Source organism: Calonectris borealis, chromosome 20 (assembly GCF_964195595.1).
Source record: "Calonectris borealis chromosome 20, bCalBor7.hap1.2, whole genome shotgun sequence".
Taxonomy (NCBI): domain Eukaryota; kingdom Metazoa; phylum Chordata; class Aves; order Procellariiformes; family Procellariidae; genus Calonectris; species Calonectris borealis.
The window spans coordinates 7,251,939-7,266,607 of NC_134331.1; the positions used below are offsets into that span (position 1 = coordinate 7,251,939).

At 52.8% G+C, this 14,669-nt stretch overlaps 1 protein-coding gene across 1 annotated transcript in view; it reads right to left on the reverse strand.

Annotated features, from left to right (window-relative positions):
- CACNA1G (calcium voltage-gated channel subunit alpha1 G) overlaps nt 1-14,669 on the reverse strand; it is a 173,969-nt gene that overhangs the window by 46,060 nt on the left and 113,240 nt on the right. Inside the window, exons 17-19 of the mRNA XM_075169670.1 lie at nt 14,076-14,522; nt 8,404-8,504; nt 7,096-7,219 (exon numbers count right to left, since the gene is read on the reverse strand). Of these exons, the coding sequence (XP_075025771.1) occupies nt 7,096-7,219; nt 8,404-8,504; nt 14,076-14,522 (672 nt within the window). The remainder of the gene's footprint in view (nt 1-7,095; nt 7,220-8,403; nt 8,505-14,075; nt 14,523-14,669) is intronic.

Sequence of the window (14,669 nt, forward strand, 5' to 3'; positions counted from 1 at the left end):
CTCCGGCAAGCGTGTGGCTATTTTGAAGGATAATCTTCCCAGCCCGTGTCGCACACTCTGCAATGGGGAGTGCGTGTTGGCTAGCAACAGCATCCCCTGGTCCGATAAGCCAGCTGAAACTGGGACAGGGAAAAAGAACTCGCTTGAAGCAGCTAGAAAATCCACAGCTCGGGAAAGCGAAGTACAATTATTTTAAACAACTCAAGCTAAACTAACTCTCTCAGTTTCCAGATGAGAGCTCCATCGGCGCAGGCAGGGCCCACGCACTCCTCCTGGCTCCCTGCCCCACCGCCCAGCATCCCCCTTCGCCTCCCTGCTGCTCCCAGACCGAGGTCCAGCTCAGCTCCAGCTCTGGGTCACTCATTTAGTTCCCTTGGTTATGATCTGACGCTGATGAACCTCACACCAGTCCCTGTCTCCTTTCCTCTCTGCACTCTTCCAATGCCCGGGACACCACAGCTCATCCTCCTCCTCCTCTCGTATATGAAGTACTGGTTTTTCATGCTGCAGCTCTTTGCTGTGGACTCCTCCAACTCATGCATGTCACCCCATTCCCTTCATCTCTGTGTAACTACGGTTCCTTTTGGAGCCAGCCTTGGTGAATGGTGACTCTCAGAGGAAACAGCAAGGGGCTCCAAAGAAGCATTTGGGATTTCAAGGGACATTCTCAGGGTGCCCCATTTGGGGAACAGCAGGGTGATTTCCTCCTGCTAGATCAGCCGGCAGGGAGTCCTGCTCTCTTCTTGCAGCTGCGAGTTGGTGCACCACGACTGCATGATAATCAAAAGAAAAAAAATGGATTTAGGGGAAGGACCGCTGGGCAAACTATTACAGTAAGGAGGACTACTAGGGAAAGCTTAAAATAGTCACAGAGCAGCCAAGACTCCAGTTTTAAGGTCTTACATTGAAGATCCACAAAAATGAACAGCCTGACACGCCTACATCAATAAAACAGGATTCATAGAATCATAGAATCATAGAATCATAGAATCATACAGGTTGGAAAAGACCTCTAAGATCATCGTGTCCAACCGTCAACCCAACACCACCATGCCCACTACACCATGTCCCTAAGGGCCTCATCTAAACGTCTTTTAAATACCTCCAGGGATGGTGACTCCACCACTTCCCTGGGCAGCCTGTTCCAAGGCCTGACCACTCTTTCAGTAAAAAAATTTTTCCTAATGTTCAATCTAAACCTCCCTTGGAGCAACTTGAGGCCATTTCCTCTTGTCCTATCGCTAGTTACTTGGGAGAAGAGACCAACACCCACCTCGCTACACCCTCCTTTCAGGTAGTTGTAGAGTGCGATGAGGTCTCCCCTCAGCCTCCTCTTCTCCAGGCTAAACAACCCCAGTTCCCTCAGCCGCTCCTCATAAGACTTGTGCTCCAGGCCCTTCACCAGCTTCGTTGCCCTCCTCTGGACGCGCTCCAGCACCTCCATGTCCTTCTTGTAGTGAGGGGCCCAAAACTGAACACAGTATTCGAGGTGCGGCCTCACCAGTGCCGAGTACAGGGGCACGATCACCTCCCTATTCCTGCTGGCCACACTATTTCTGATACAGGCCAGGATGCCGTTGGCCTTCTTGGCCACCTGAGCACACTGCCGGCTCATGTTCAGCCGGCTGTCAACCAGTACCCCCAGGTCCTTTTCCTCTGGGCAGCTTTCCAGCCACTCTTCCCCAAGCCTGTAGCGTTGCCTGGGGTTGTTGTGGCCGAAGTGCAGGACCCGGCACTTGGCCTTGTTGAATCTCATACAGTTGGCCTCGGCCCATCGATCCAGCCTGTCCAGGTCCCTCTGCAGAGCCTTCCTACCCTCCAGCAGATCAACACTCCCGCCCAACTTGGTGTCGTCTGCAAACTTACTGAGGGAGCACTCGATCCCCTCGTCCAGATCATTGATGAAGATATTGAACAGGACCGGCCCCAAAACTGAGCCCTGGGGAACACCGCTCGTGACCGGCCGCCAACTGGATTTAACTCCGTTCACCACAACTCTCTGGGCTCGGCCGTCCAGCCAGTTTTTTACCCAGCGAAGAGTGTACCTGTCTAGGCCGTGAGCCGCCAGCTTCTCTAGGAGAATGCTGTGGGAGACAGTGTCAAAGGCCTTACTGAAGTCCAAGTAGACCACATCCACTGCCTTTCCCTCATCCACTAGGCGGGTCACCTGGTCATAGAAGGAGATCAGGTTGGTCAAGCAGGACCTGCCTTCCATGAACCCGTGCTGGCTGGGCCTGATCCCCTGGTTGTCCCGCACATGGCTCGTGAGCACCCTCAAAACCAACCGCTCCATGATCTTCCCCGGCACCGAGGTCAGGCTGACCGGCCTGTAGTTCCCCGGATCCTCCTTCCGGCCCTTCTTGTAGATGGGCGTCACATTGGCGAGCCTCCAGTCGTCCGGGACTTCCCCAGTTAACCAGGACTGCTGGTAAATGATGGAGAGCGGCTCGGCAAGCTCCTCCGCCAGCTCCCTCAGAACCCTCGGGTGGATCCCATCCGGCCCCATAGACTTGTGAACATCCAGGTGGCATAGCAGGTCATGAACTTCATCCTCTTGAATTATGGGGGGTTTATCCTGCTCGCCGACCCTGTCTTCCAGCTCAGGGGGCTGAGTACCCTGAGGATAACCATTCTGACTACTAAAGACTGAGGCAAAGAAGGCGTTGAGTACCTCAGCCTTTTCCTCGTCCTTGGTGGCAACGTTCCCCCCCGCATCCAATAGAGGATGGAGATTCTCCTTGGCTCTCCTTTTGTCATTAACATACTTATAAAAGCATTTTTTGTTGTCTCTCACGACAGTGGCCAGGTGGAGTTCTAGCTGGGCTTTTGCCTTTCTAATTTCCTCTCTGCACGACCTAACGCGATCCCTGTACTCTTCCTGAGTTGCCTGACCCTTCCTCCACAAGTGATAAACTCTCCTTTTTTCCCTGAGTCCCAGCCAGAGCTCCCCGTTCAGCCAGGCCGGTCGCCTTCCCCGCCCGTTCTTCTTGCGGCACATGGGGACAGCCCGCTCCTGCGCCTTTAAGACTTCCTTCTTGAAGAACGTCCAGCCTTCCTGGACCCCTTTGCCCTTCAGGACCGTCTCCCAAGCGATCCTCTCGACCAGTGTCCTGAGCAGGCCAAAGTCCGCCCGCCGGAAGTCCATGGTAGCGGTTTTGCTGGCCCCCCTCTTTACTTCACCAAGTATCGAGAATTCTACCATTTCATGGTCGCTAAGCCCAAGCCGACCTCCGACCACCACATCTCCCACCAGCCCTTCTCTGTTCGTGAACAGCAGGTCAAGCGAGGCATCTCCCCTGGTGGGCTCGCTTACCAGCTGCGTCAGGAAGTTATCCTCCACACACTCCAGGAACCTCCTCGACTGTTTCCTCTCTGCCGTGTGATATTTCCAGCAGACATCCGGAAAGTTGAAGTCCCCCACGAGAACAAGGGCTAGCGACTGGGAGACTTCTGCCAGCCTCTGGTAGAATATTTCGTCTGCCTCCTCTTCCTGGCCAGGTGGTCTATAACAGACCCCCAGCAGGATATCTGCCTTGTTGGCCTTCCCCCTCATCCTTACCCACAAGCACTCGACCTCGTCATCACTATCATTGAGCTCTAGACAGTCGAAGCATTCCCTAACATACAGGGCTACTCCACCGCCTCTCCTTCCTCGCCTGTTCCTTCTGAAAAGCTTATAGCCGTCCATTGCAGCACTCCAATCGTGCGACTCATCCCACCACGTTTCCGTGATGGCGACTAAGTCATAGCTACCCCGCTGCACAATGGCTTCCAGCTCCTCCTGTTTGCCGCCCATGCTGCGTGCATTGGTATAGATGCACTTGAGCTGGGCTGCCGATTTCTCCCCCGACAATGGCGTGCGGTCCCTAGGCTCTTCTCTAGAGAGCCTGGTTTTATCCCCGTCCCCCTTCGAATCTAGTTTAAAGCCCTCTCGATGAGCCCGGCCAACTCACACGCGAGAATCCTTTTCCCCCTGCGAGACAGCTGAACTCCGTCCGTCGCCAGCAGGCCCGGTGCCATGTAAACCTCCCCGTGGTCAAAGAAGCCAAAATTCTGTTGATGGCACCAGCCCCTGAGCCACGTGTTGATCCGATGAGTTTTCCTGTTCCTTTCGGTGTTCCGCCCCGCCACTAAAGGGATCGAGGAAAAAAACTACCTGTGCTCCCGATCCTCCTACCAGTCGCCCCAGCGCCCTGAAGTCCCTTTTGATCCCTTCGGGACTTCTCCCTGCAACCTCCTCACTGCCAGCCTGTATAACCAGTAGCGGGTAGTAATCGGAGGCCTGCACGAGACTAGGGAGTTTCCTAGTAATGTCCTTCACCCGGGCCCCAGGGAGGCAGCAGACTTCCCTGTGGGATGGGTCCGGCCGACAAATTGGGCCCTCGGTCCCCCTCAGAAGGGAATCACCAATGACAATTACCCTCCTTTTTTTCTTAGCGGAGGCAGTCGTAATTTGTGGGGCTGGCTGCCTCTCCTCGGGCAACCCCCTGGATGGGCCTTCATCTTCGTCCTCGTTCGTCTGGCCCTCAAGTTCCAGAGCCCCATATCTGTTGTGTAGGGGCAGCTGGGAAGGTTGAGGCGAGGAAGGCCGGCCGGGGGTTCGCCTGGCGCCCCGAGCAGGGACCTGTGTCCATTCCCCTCCGTCGCCTGGGTCTCCTCCTTCTGCCTGGTGGCAAGAGGGCAGGGGTTCCTCCGCTTCTTGCGGAGCCTCCGTGTGCTGCCCTCGCCTCAGGGATGGCAGGGTGCGGCTCCACCAATCTATCTCTCTCTCGCACTCCCTGATGCTCCTTAGCCTCTCCACTTCCTCCTTCAGCTCTGCCACCAGGCTGAGCAGATCATCCACCTGGTCGCAACGCACGCAGGCGTCGTCTCTGCTGCCCTCCTGTACCAGGGACAGCCTCAGGCACTCCCTGCAGCCGGAGGCCTGGACAGATGTGTGTTTGCGTAGGGGCTCCGTCTGGGTCGCCACGTTTCTTCTGGCGATGGCTTTCGGCCGAGTGGATACCATGGCCAGGTCCTCTTCTGGGAGGGCAACGACCACGAGCTGAGCTGGCCTCTGGAGCCTGGAGGGGGGCTGCGCCCTGCTCGCACGCCCTGCCGGCGCGAACTGCCGCGCAAACTGCCGCGCCACGCCCTTCTGACGCGCCACGCCCTGTTTGCCCGCCCTGTTCGCCGCGCTCCGGGTCGCTCGCGCTCCCTGGGGGCTACTCTTGTATCCGAGGGGGTTCGGCCGCCGTCCCTCCTGGCCCCGCCCACGCTGAGTCAGAGCTGCCGCCCGTCAGGAGCTCGCTCCGCCGGCTCGGGGGAGGGGGGCTGGGGCACCCTCTCGCTCCCCTGCGCTGTTGCCTTCGCGGTTTTCGCCGCGGTTTCGCCGCTTCAGGAAGGGTCCCCCGGCGCGATCCTCCGCTCCGGAGCCCTTCGCCTCGGTGGCTTCGAATGAAACGAAATGGCGGGTGCCCTGGGTTTTAAACTGCCGCCGTCCCTCCTGGCCCCGCCCACGCTGAGTCAGAGCTGCCGCCCGTCAGGAGCTCGCTCCGCCGGCTCGGGGGAGGGGGGCTGGGGCACCCTCTCGCTCCCCTGCGCTGTTGCCTTCGCGGTTTTCGCCGCGGTTTCGCCGCTTCAGGAAGGGTCCCCCGGCGCGATCCTCCGCTCCGGAGCCCTTCGCCTCGGTGGCTTCGAATGAAACGAAATGGCGGGTGCCCTGGGTTTTAAACTGCCGCCGTCCCTCCTGGCCCCGCCCACGCTGAGTCAGAGCTGCCGCCCGTCAGGAGCTCGCTCCGCCGGCTCGGGGGAGGGGGGCTGGGGCACCCTCTCGCTCCCCTGCGCTGTTGCCTTCGCGGTTTTCGCCGCGGTTTCGCCGCTTCAGGAAGGGTCCCCCGGCGCGATCCTCCGCTCCGGAGCCCTTCGCCTCGGTGGCTTCGAATGAAACGAAATGGCGGGTGCCCTGGGTTTTAAACTGCCGCCGTCCCTCCTGGCCCCGCCCACGCTGAGTCAGAGCTGCCGCCCGTCAGGAGCTCGCTCCGCCGGCTCGGGGGAGGGGGGCTGGGGCACCCTCTCGCTCCCCTGCGCTGTTGCCTTCGCGGTTTTCGCCGCGGTTTCGCCGCTTCAGGAAGGGTCCCCCGGCGCGATCCTCCGCTCCGGAGCCCTTCGCCTCGGTGGCTTCGAATGAAACGAAATGGCGGGTGCCCTGGGTTTTAAACTGCCGCCGTCCCTCCTGGCCCCGCCCACGCTGAGTCAGAGCTGCCGCCCGTCAGGAGCTCGCTCCGCCGGCTCGGGGGAGGGGGGCTGGGGCACCCTCTCGCTCCCCTGCGCTGTTGCCTTCGCGGTTTTCGCCGCGGTTTCGCCGCTTCAGGAAGGGTCCCCCGGCGCGATCCTCCGCTCCGGAGCCCAGCACCACCCTTCGCCTCGGTGGCTTCTATACGATTGCGATATGAGCAGTCTTTTGCAATACATCAGGAAGAGCCCAGCATATCTCTCAGCCACAACCTATGCTAAAATAAAAGAGCAATAGGATGATTCTGCCCCTCTGATTGATGGATATTGGTGCTGTGAGGGTCTGGTTTGAGAAATCATTACATAGTCTATTAAAACAAAATGGTTCGGGGAAATGGCATTACCGTGCATGTATCAATTCAGTTTTTCTTGTGTCACAACAAAGCTGATACACAAAGGGGAGAGAAGAGTATGAAGTGAACAGTTTCCCCCATTCTCTTCGCACCACACATACGTGCCCGTGAAGAACAGATGGAAGAAACGAACATTGGGTTGAGAGAGGAAAAGTGTTTGAAGGTTTATCAGAGAAGGAAACTGAGACAGATGTCATGCTTATGTCATGTGTTAAAACCTTGATCGTACTTGCAGAAATGGGATATTCGAGATATTGCAGGCCATGAGCTCTGCTCTTGTACTTTGAAAGGACGCTGGGTAGGGACCGGGAGAGTTGTTGTGCCTAATTCAAAGGATACGCAGGGTGTGTTGGCAGCTTCCCATTTAAAAAAGAGAAAGAAAGTGAGACCAAGAGCACAGCAGTGGGGTCCAAGCCACGGGTGTTGGCTCCACGAGGAGCACAGGAAAACGTTAACCTCGGAAACTCACAGCACTGTGAGGCTCGATTTTGGGTCGTTCCATGGCAATGGTAATGCAGTTCAGGAAAATGATCACCAAGACGATATGATCAAACATCTTGTGTGTGATGATTTTATTGCACATCAGACGGAATCTGCCGAAAAAGAAGGAAAAAAAAAAAAAAAAAGAGAGACAGACTAGCTATTAATGCTCGACTGGTTGGGGAGAAATGCAGCAGCTCGACGCATGGCAGAGGAATCGAGCGCTCCGTTTGCAAAGCAGATGAGCTGCAATCTCCCAATCCCCCTCCCTGGCAGAGCCGTGTGCTGCAGGCAGATCGGGGTATGAATAGAAAAGAATCCAAGCTACAGAATTGGGCCACAAATTTCAAGCCCTGGCAATGTTCACAGGGGGCTTTGGGTAACTTGAAACAGAGCAGCTACTTCCACAGGTTGGACATGCAGCCAGGTTTGGATCCAACCTCCTACCTGGTCCGTAGTGCTCAGGTTTAGCTTAAATAAAGGAAGAAATACTCCCAGCAAGCCTGTAAGAGTCGAGCGCACATGGAACAAAGGGATAGAAGCTATTTATTGTGACAGATGGCTGTACACTGACCCAGGATTTATAATACCATATTACATTTCCCAAAGCCTGTTTCTGAAAATCTCTCTAATCTTTGTATGAATGAACTCGAATGCTGTTCAGGGCCCACCAGCTCAAACACGGGGAACCCTCGTTGAGCATGGGTGCATGTCCAGAGGAACATGTAGGAGAGCACAGACCTCAGATGGCCCCGGTGCAGCTGGGCTTTGGGAAGGGCAGAATTTGGGGTCTGCAGGCGAGGAGAGGGTGTTTTGTGGGGGTTGTTGGGAGAGGGAGGAAGGGAGAGGATAAAGAAGTCCCGGCAGGTTTAGGAGGTCAAGGAGTGTCCTTTGCCATGTTGTAAGTGTGCAGTGGGGGCAAATTCAGATTTATCTGCTTAATGCAGCACCCTTTCCCTTGCTTCAAACTCTCCATGCTCCATCGAGTGAAAAACTTGCAGAGCACTGGCATCACTAATGAAGCAAAGGATGAATTTGATAAAGCTGTAGCCATGCCCTGGGCTATGGGTCTCTACTGGACACTCCTATGCCAGGGCCATGCCCGCTCTGGAGCGTCTCTCTGCAGCCGGCAGCCGTTTGCTGTGTGACCCCAATGTAGTACTGGAGCAGGGGAAGGACTGGGAGTTTTGTGTACTGACATATAGAGACCCATCTGGGATAGATGGGCAGAGCAAGCCATCGTAACGAGGGCATCCGTGCCCGGCACGCCGCCACTGCTCGAGCAGAGCTGCCTTACCTTGAGTGAGGGGCGAAGATGTAGATGGACCAGGAGTCTCTCTCTTTGCAGCAGGTGGGGAGACGTGCCTGCACCCACGCCTTCATGCGGTCCTTTTTGCTCTAGGAGGAAAATGTACAGCAGACCGGGAGGAAAACAGAGAGAGAACTGTTAAAACAATAAACCCCAAAAACTTCCAAGCGAAGGACTAGGGGCAATTTTTCACTGAACACGTGTCTCTAAGTGATCAGTAAAGCTGAAATAAAATGATCTTCCCAAAAAAGACTCCGCTGGGCAGGGGAAGGCGAGGACTGTGCTGGCCCTGCAACCTCGCAGGGTTTGGTCTTGCTTCTTCCTCCGCACAGTAACTGCATCCGGCGCAGTTGGCCGAGAGGACAAACATAGCAAATAAAACCTTTACCCAGAGGACTGATAACCCACTCCAATCAGCCTCAGTACCTCCAGATACCCATCAGACGCTTGCCTGAATCTTCTAAGGTTTTTTGGGTATTTTTGTTGGGTTTTTGTCATTTGGGGTTTTTTTAAGGATATAGAATGCTCCTGTCAGAGGTTATAAAGAGAGCAGGAGAGATTCCTGCTGCTTGCTGGGCCAAGCCCTGTGTCTGTGCACCACTAGAAAGCTAAAGAAATCATTTGGGACCTGAGTTTTGGTCCAGGAACGCAATGGCGAGCATCTGCCTCTCATTCAGCATGAACAGATTAGATGGGAGATTATAAAGCCAGAAGGGAACATCATGGCCAGCCTGACCTTCTGCATGAACACAGGCCATCTGACTCCCGCAAATTAATTCCTACTTGAAACCACAGCGCATCCTCAGCCACACATACTTATGTTTTAGACTGTCTGCAAGGTTGTTTAAGGCTAGGAGGGCAGATTGTAAAAGCCTTGGCCAACAGGTCAACTAAAGACATGAGAAATTGGATGCCGAGGGAAAGCCTCATCCCAGCTGCAACAGCTTCTGGATTAGGTCTTGTCGCCTTCTCATCCATAGGTCTCCAAGGGGAGGTCAGGGTCTTTAATCCAATTGACATTGCAGTGCTAGCATCTTGTGCACAGACAACCAGCAGAAGGCAGGCAAACATCTTGCCCACCATGCTGGGGCTTTCCCAGCCCTTCCAAATCGAAGCACCAGAAGACAAATCTACAGATGGTGTGTGCAGTGCTTTGCATTTACAGATACATAAAAATGAATCCTTGCTCTTTTGTTACCCTTATTTCCCTGCTACCTCCTGGGCTTGGATGTGCACACACATGGGAACGTGGCTGCACGGGCTTTTTGAAGCTTTCTTCTGCAGATGTTCAGAAAAGCACAGCACAGGAATTGCCACTCGCGCCCCAGGAGCGCCCAGACCCCGGGGCTGAGGCACTTTTATTTATTTTACCCTAGAAACAGGGAGGGGGGATTCATTTGGAGCCAAACTGTTAGCAATTGGAGGTACTCTGGACTGTAAAAATGAGATTTGTTAGGGTAATTGAGTGGAATGGAGGAAGTGCTTTCTGTTCCTATATGCACGCAGCCAGGGGTCTCATTAGCGATGGATAATAGCTAGTGTAGTGTCAGTTTTAATGAAAGTACTTGGTGACAACCTGAACACTTCAGAAAACGAAAACCACCTTGTGAAAATAACAAGAAAAGTTTGAATAACAACAAAAAAACCTAGATCTTTCTACCCCTCTCCTTCAGCCATCTGTCCTTCCCTCCCCTTCTACGCAAACACAGACCATGCCGCGGCACACCAGTAGGTTTTGGCCACGTCTTGGCTGTTTTCACATCCCTTTTCCAACTCCAGGCAAGGAGTTAGAACTGCTCCCTTCTCCCTAAACTATATTTAATAGAGCATGCATCCTTGGGGTTCTGTTATCCCTTAGAGCAGCCTAGTTAGTTTAATTATCCATAGATTTAACAAAGATAAATAAATGGATAAAAATCAGGTGTCTGCTCAAAGTTGCGGTGAGAACAACAATTGCTACCCCAGCCTCTGGACATGGAGTAATAGCTGCGACTTGGTCCAGTTCATTTTGCGAGCTGGAAGGTTTCCAGAAGTATCTATTATTCAAAGCAGTTCTGGTATTTATCATGGGGATTTGTAGTGAATGGTAATGCGTCAGCAGCACAGAATGCTTCTTTATATTCCTTTTGTCCAATTTTAATGCCAAAGATATTTTGGGGTTTGGCTAATTGTTGCAGCTTGCAGTTCATGGGCTAAATCAGATAACAAAGGCAAAAAGTGATCTTCCACCATGTCTCTGTATTCAGCGTGTTAGAGTAAGGGCGAGCACCGGGGCTTGGCCGGGGCCGGCTCAGCTGGGGCTGCAGCCTGGCTGCTCTGTACGGGGCCAAGCTCATCCACAGAAATGTAAAGTCAAAGGAATTACTCCAGATTTCCACCAGCGGAACAGTGCAGTTCAGTTAATTTGAGCCAAATGTAAGATATTTGTGAAATAAACCCCGAGCATTTCCAGCCTAAGTCCCATCAAGTGCTTTCTCTGCAAGGTCCAGACAGGCATCAACTGCTTACAATCAGGCTGATTGCTGCTTAAGCCTGCATTATATTCAAAGTGATATATAAATTATGTGGTTTAAATCATATCTATTTGTTCACAAAACACACCTGGACAGGATGAATAAAGATAAGGGGGGAGAAGAAAACTACTCTTTAATTCAGTTGCCAGTGACTTAGACAAAATCTCCCTAGCTAAGACCACCCAAACTCCCTCCGCCGGGACGCAGGCAGGGGCCAGGACGTGGTGTGATGCCGCTCGCTAACAGGCAGCGGTGCTGCCTTCACCCGGCAGCGTGCTGACAGGGCCCTCCGATCCCATAGCTGCTGATAAATAGCTGCTTTTTTTTTTTTTTTTTTTTTTTTTTTTTAGGACTTTCAGATATTAATGTAGTTCTGAGGGCAGGATGAAAGGCAGTTGGCTTTAAAAGATGACTGATGCACTCCTCAGAGTCAGGGAGAGGCTTAGATTTATAGAAGATTTATTATAAGGATGGGGGGGAACAGCTGAAACATGCTCTACGAGTGGCAACCGACCTCTAGGCAAGCTGGAAGCTGCACGGAGGTGCTTGGGATCTGATTATTTAATTTAAATACGCAGCGGGGGCAGGCTGAGGGGTTTGGGGAGCAGCTGGACTGCACGCCACAGAAAAAAAGTGCAATAGGCAACGGGGAAAGGAGCTGCAATTGCAACGTGCAATGAGGATTTGGGGAGGAGGGGACACATTTGGTTGCAGATTCAATATTTCCCTCATTTTCTGCTCTAAGCACTCAGCAATTTGGGTAGAAAAGCATCCAAAAGCATTCAAAATCCAGCAGATGTGAACAACAAAGACCTTGCAGCAGATCCGTGATCTCGGTCACAGCCACGTGAACACAACCAGGCAGCAGATCGCTCTCTCCGTGAAGTTTCTCCTTGTCTGCATTCATGCGATGAAGAACAGATTTCAGTCCCCTGATTTTATACTTCTGGAGAGAAGAGCTATCAAGGGCCTGATTCTGGCTCCTCGGAGGGATGTAAATTCAGAATAAACTCGCTGAAGGCAGCGGAGCGGCACTAATATAATAGGAGCCTGGGAGATCCAAACGAAGCCTTTGCACTTCCTTTTATTTCTGCGCAGAGGCAATCAAAACCAGCCAGCAAGGAGAGATGTGAAGCTTTGTTGCAGAAGGGCATATTTAGGATTACTTTGATCTGAATAACAGTTGAGTTCTTTTCTTCTTTGGTTGGTGGGGGAGTTTTGAATTTTATTTTTTCCATTTAAAAAATAATTACTTTTTTTCTGACTTTGTCAAGGCTAATTTAGGGGCAAAGCATCCCCCCAAACATCAGGAGGGAATCACAAAGGGAAGCTCTGCAACCTGGGGGCTCATTTCACTAATCTAAGCAATATTTTCCAATCCGTCTGGTTTAGTGATTTGCAGCAAAGGCATATTTCGGAGCATGGGGAAAGGCACCAGCCAGCTGCGGATGTCCCAGTTGTGGCTGTATCATGAGCTGGAGCACAATTTATTTACCATATTTTGCCTATTCTTTCCCTAGGCATTTGCTTCTGACCACTCCATGGGAGAGGACTGAGGGACCTTTGGTCTAACCCTACGTGGCCAGACTTCGGCACACAGAAGACGACATTTGGTTTACGCTAAAAGCAGCTGCTGTAATAAAGATTAAAAACATGCATCTAATTCAAGAGCCTATCGTCAGCGCTGGCTGGGGCTGCGGGGCTGGGTGGGACGGGAGCACACGATGTCTAGCGCAAGAGGGGCTGCTGGCTTCTGATCTTGCGGGGGGAAACAAAGGGACCTGCGGGATGTTTGGACTAGGTGAGCTGGAAAAAGCAGATCATGTTGGACCATGAAAAAAAATCCCTCGCTAGTAATAAAGAACATGGTCTCTTGATCACTTTTAATAGTGCTTCTTCCAAAAATAATTACTGCTCCTTTTCTTAAAAATTCAATTTATTTTATGGAGGTTAAAAACCAGGTTAAGACAATCAGTAAAAATCCCAGGCTGAGGATCCGTGCTGGAGAAGTAATGGGATAATGGCTTTTTTTAAAGGCGATTCACAGCTGAGTGACTCCATTCTGTCAGTGCTAACTTTCTTTCTCCTCCTGTTCCTTCTCTGGAGTCACCTCTCCCTTTCCCATCCCTTCACGTGCTCCAAATTCCACTTTCATTCAACAAACTCATTGAAATACAATAAAATCACGTCCACAAGCTGCAGCTTTCATGTTTTCAGTACCGCCCCCGTTACCATCACGTGGCTCTACCCAAAACCTATCCGCTTCACCAACAGAAACAGAGTTACCCCCTGGGGATGACACATCAGACCATCACATTTTTAAGTCTCAGAACAAGGTAAAGTGAAACAAAGAGATAACCTGGGAAGAGCAGAAAACACTCCAAAACCCCAAAAAACTCTCCTGGGAACATCCCGACGGGACAGTCCCCGCAGGAGTCCTGCTGCCAACTCAAGCCCCAGCCATGCAAAAAACCTTGTAAAAGCAGCTAAATTCCTTTTATTCCCTTAAAATACAAACATCCACGTGGAAAAAGAGCCAGGGACCCTCGTCCCATCCCTGCGCTTGCAGCCCTTTGAGCTAACATTTCCTCAGTGGCACTTTTCAGGCCTGTGAGAGTGAGTTGTTTATTGGACTCTTCATATTGAAATTAATGCAAAGCCTTTGAAATTACTACTGGCTCTACGGGACTAACGCCACGATGGGAATGGGGGGCCAAACCCTGCCCTTTCCTTGCCTTTTGATGTCAACAGAAATTGTCTGCTGTGCTTGTGGGCAGAAAGCTGAATGATGGTTGAGAGCAGGGAAAGTTACTTTTTTTCAAAAAAAAAAAAAAAAGAAAAAAGAAACCCAGAAAAGCATATGTTTCCAAGAGATGGCCCTCGCTCTGTACCTTTTAGTGGAACCTGGGAAGTTTTGCCTTGATCTCTCCATCATGAACCATCTGATACTTCACTGAAATACTTAATACGATGCCAACCCCATTTCTGGTGGGATCCACAGCCCAGAGACCTTCTGGTGCTCTTCTGGTGAGACCCAGCCCCTGCAGCAGGCCATTGCTTCACGCTCACCCATGCGCTCCTGAGAGAGGTATGTGCATCGCTTTCACAAGGAAAAAAGCCCAAAATGAGTGTTTGGCGTTTCCTTACCATGTTGCCTTCATCATCGCAGTCATCGCAGTCCTGTCGGGGGTCATCCAGGTGGAGCTGGTGCAGCAGCAGACCCGGAGAGGTCTTCCCATTGCAGTCCTGGTGCTCGGAGGTGGAGGTCCGGCTGCTGTGCATGCTGCTGGTCCGGTACAGGGAAGGCACCTGCAAGGTATCCTGGAGGTCGAAGGAGCCTTTTGTTTCCAGTGACTCCATGCGATGAGGCAAAGAGCCGTTGAAGCTGCCAGCCCGGCTGGAGTGCTCCTCATCTGAGCTCTCCCCTTCCTCCGAGCTTTCCTTCCCCTCTCCAGAGAGGAGGGATCTGCGCTCGCTGCTCTGACCCCGACGTTTGAGGCTGGGGGCCCGGCCGATGCTATTCCAGCTGGAGCGGCGGCTGTTCCAGCTGCTGCTGGCGCTCCAGGGGCTGTGCGGGGAGCTGCGGGTGCTGGGCTGTGGGAAGGACAGGGAGAGCATCAGCCCCGTGCCACCCACCCCATGCCAGGCTGCTGCTGCACCAGCTGGGGCGGATGGATGGACGGACAGCCCTGCAAGCCCAATGGACACCCGCTGAGCATCGGCAGGAGGAGGTGATGCGAG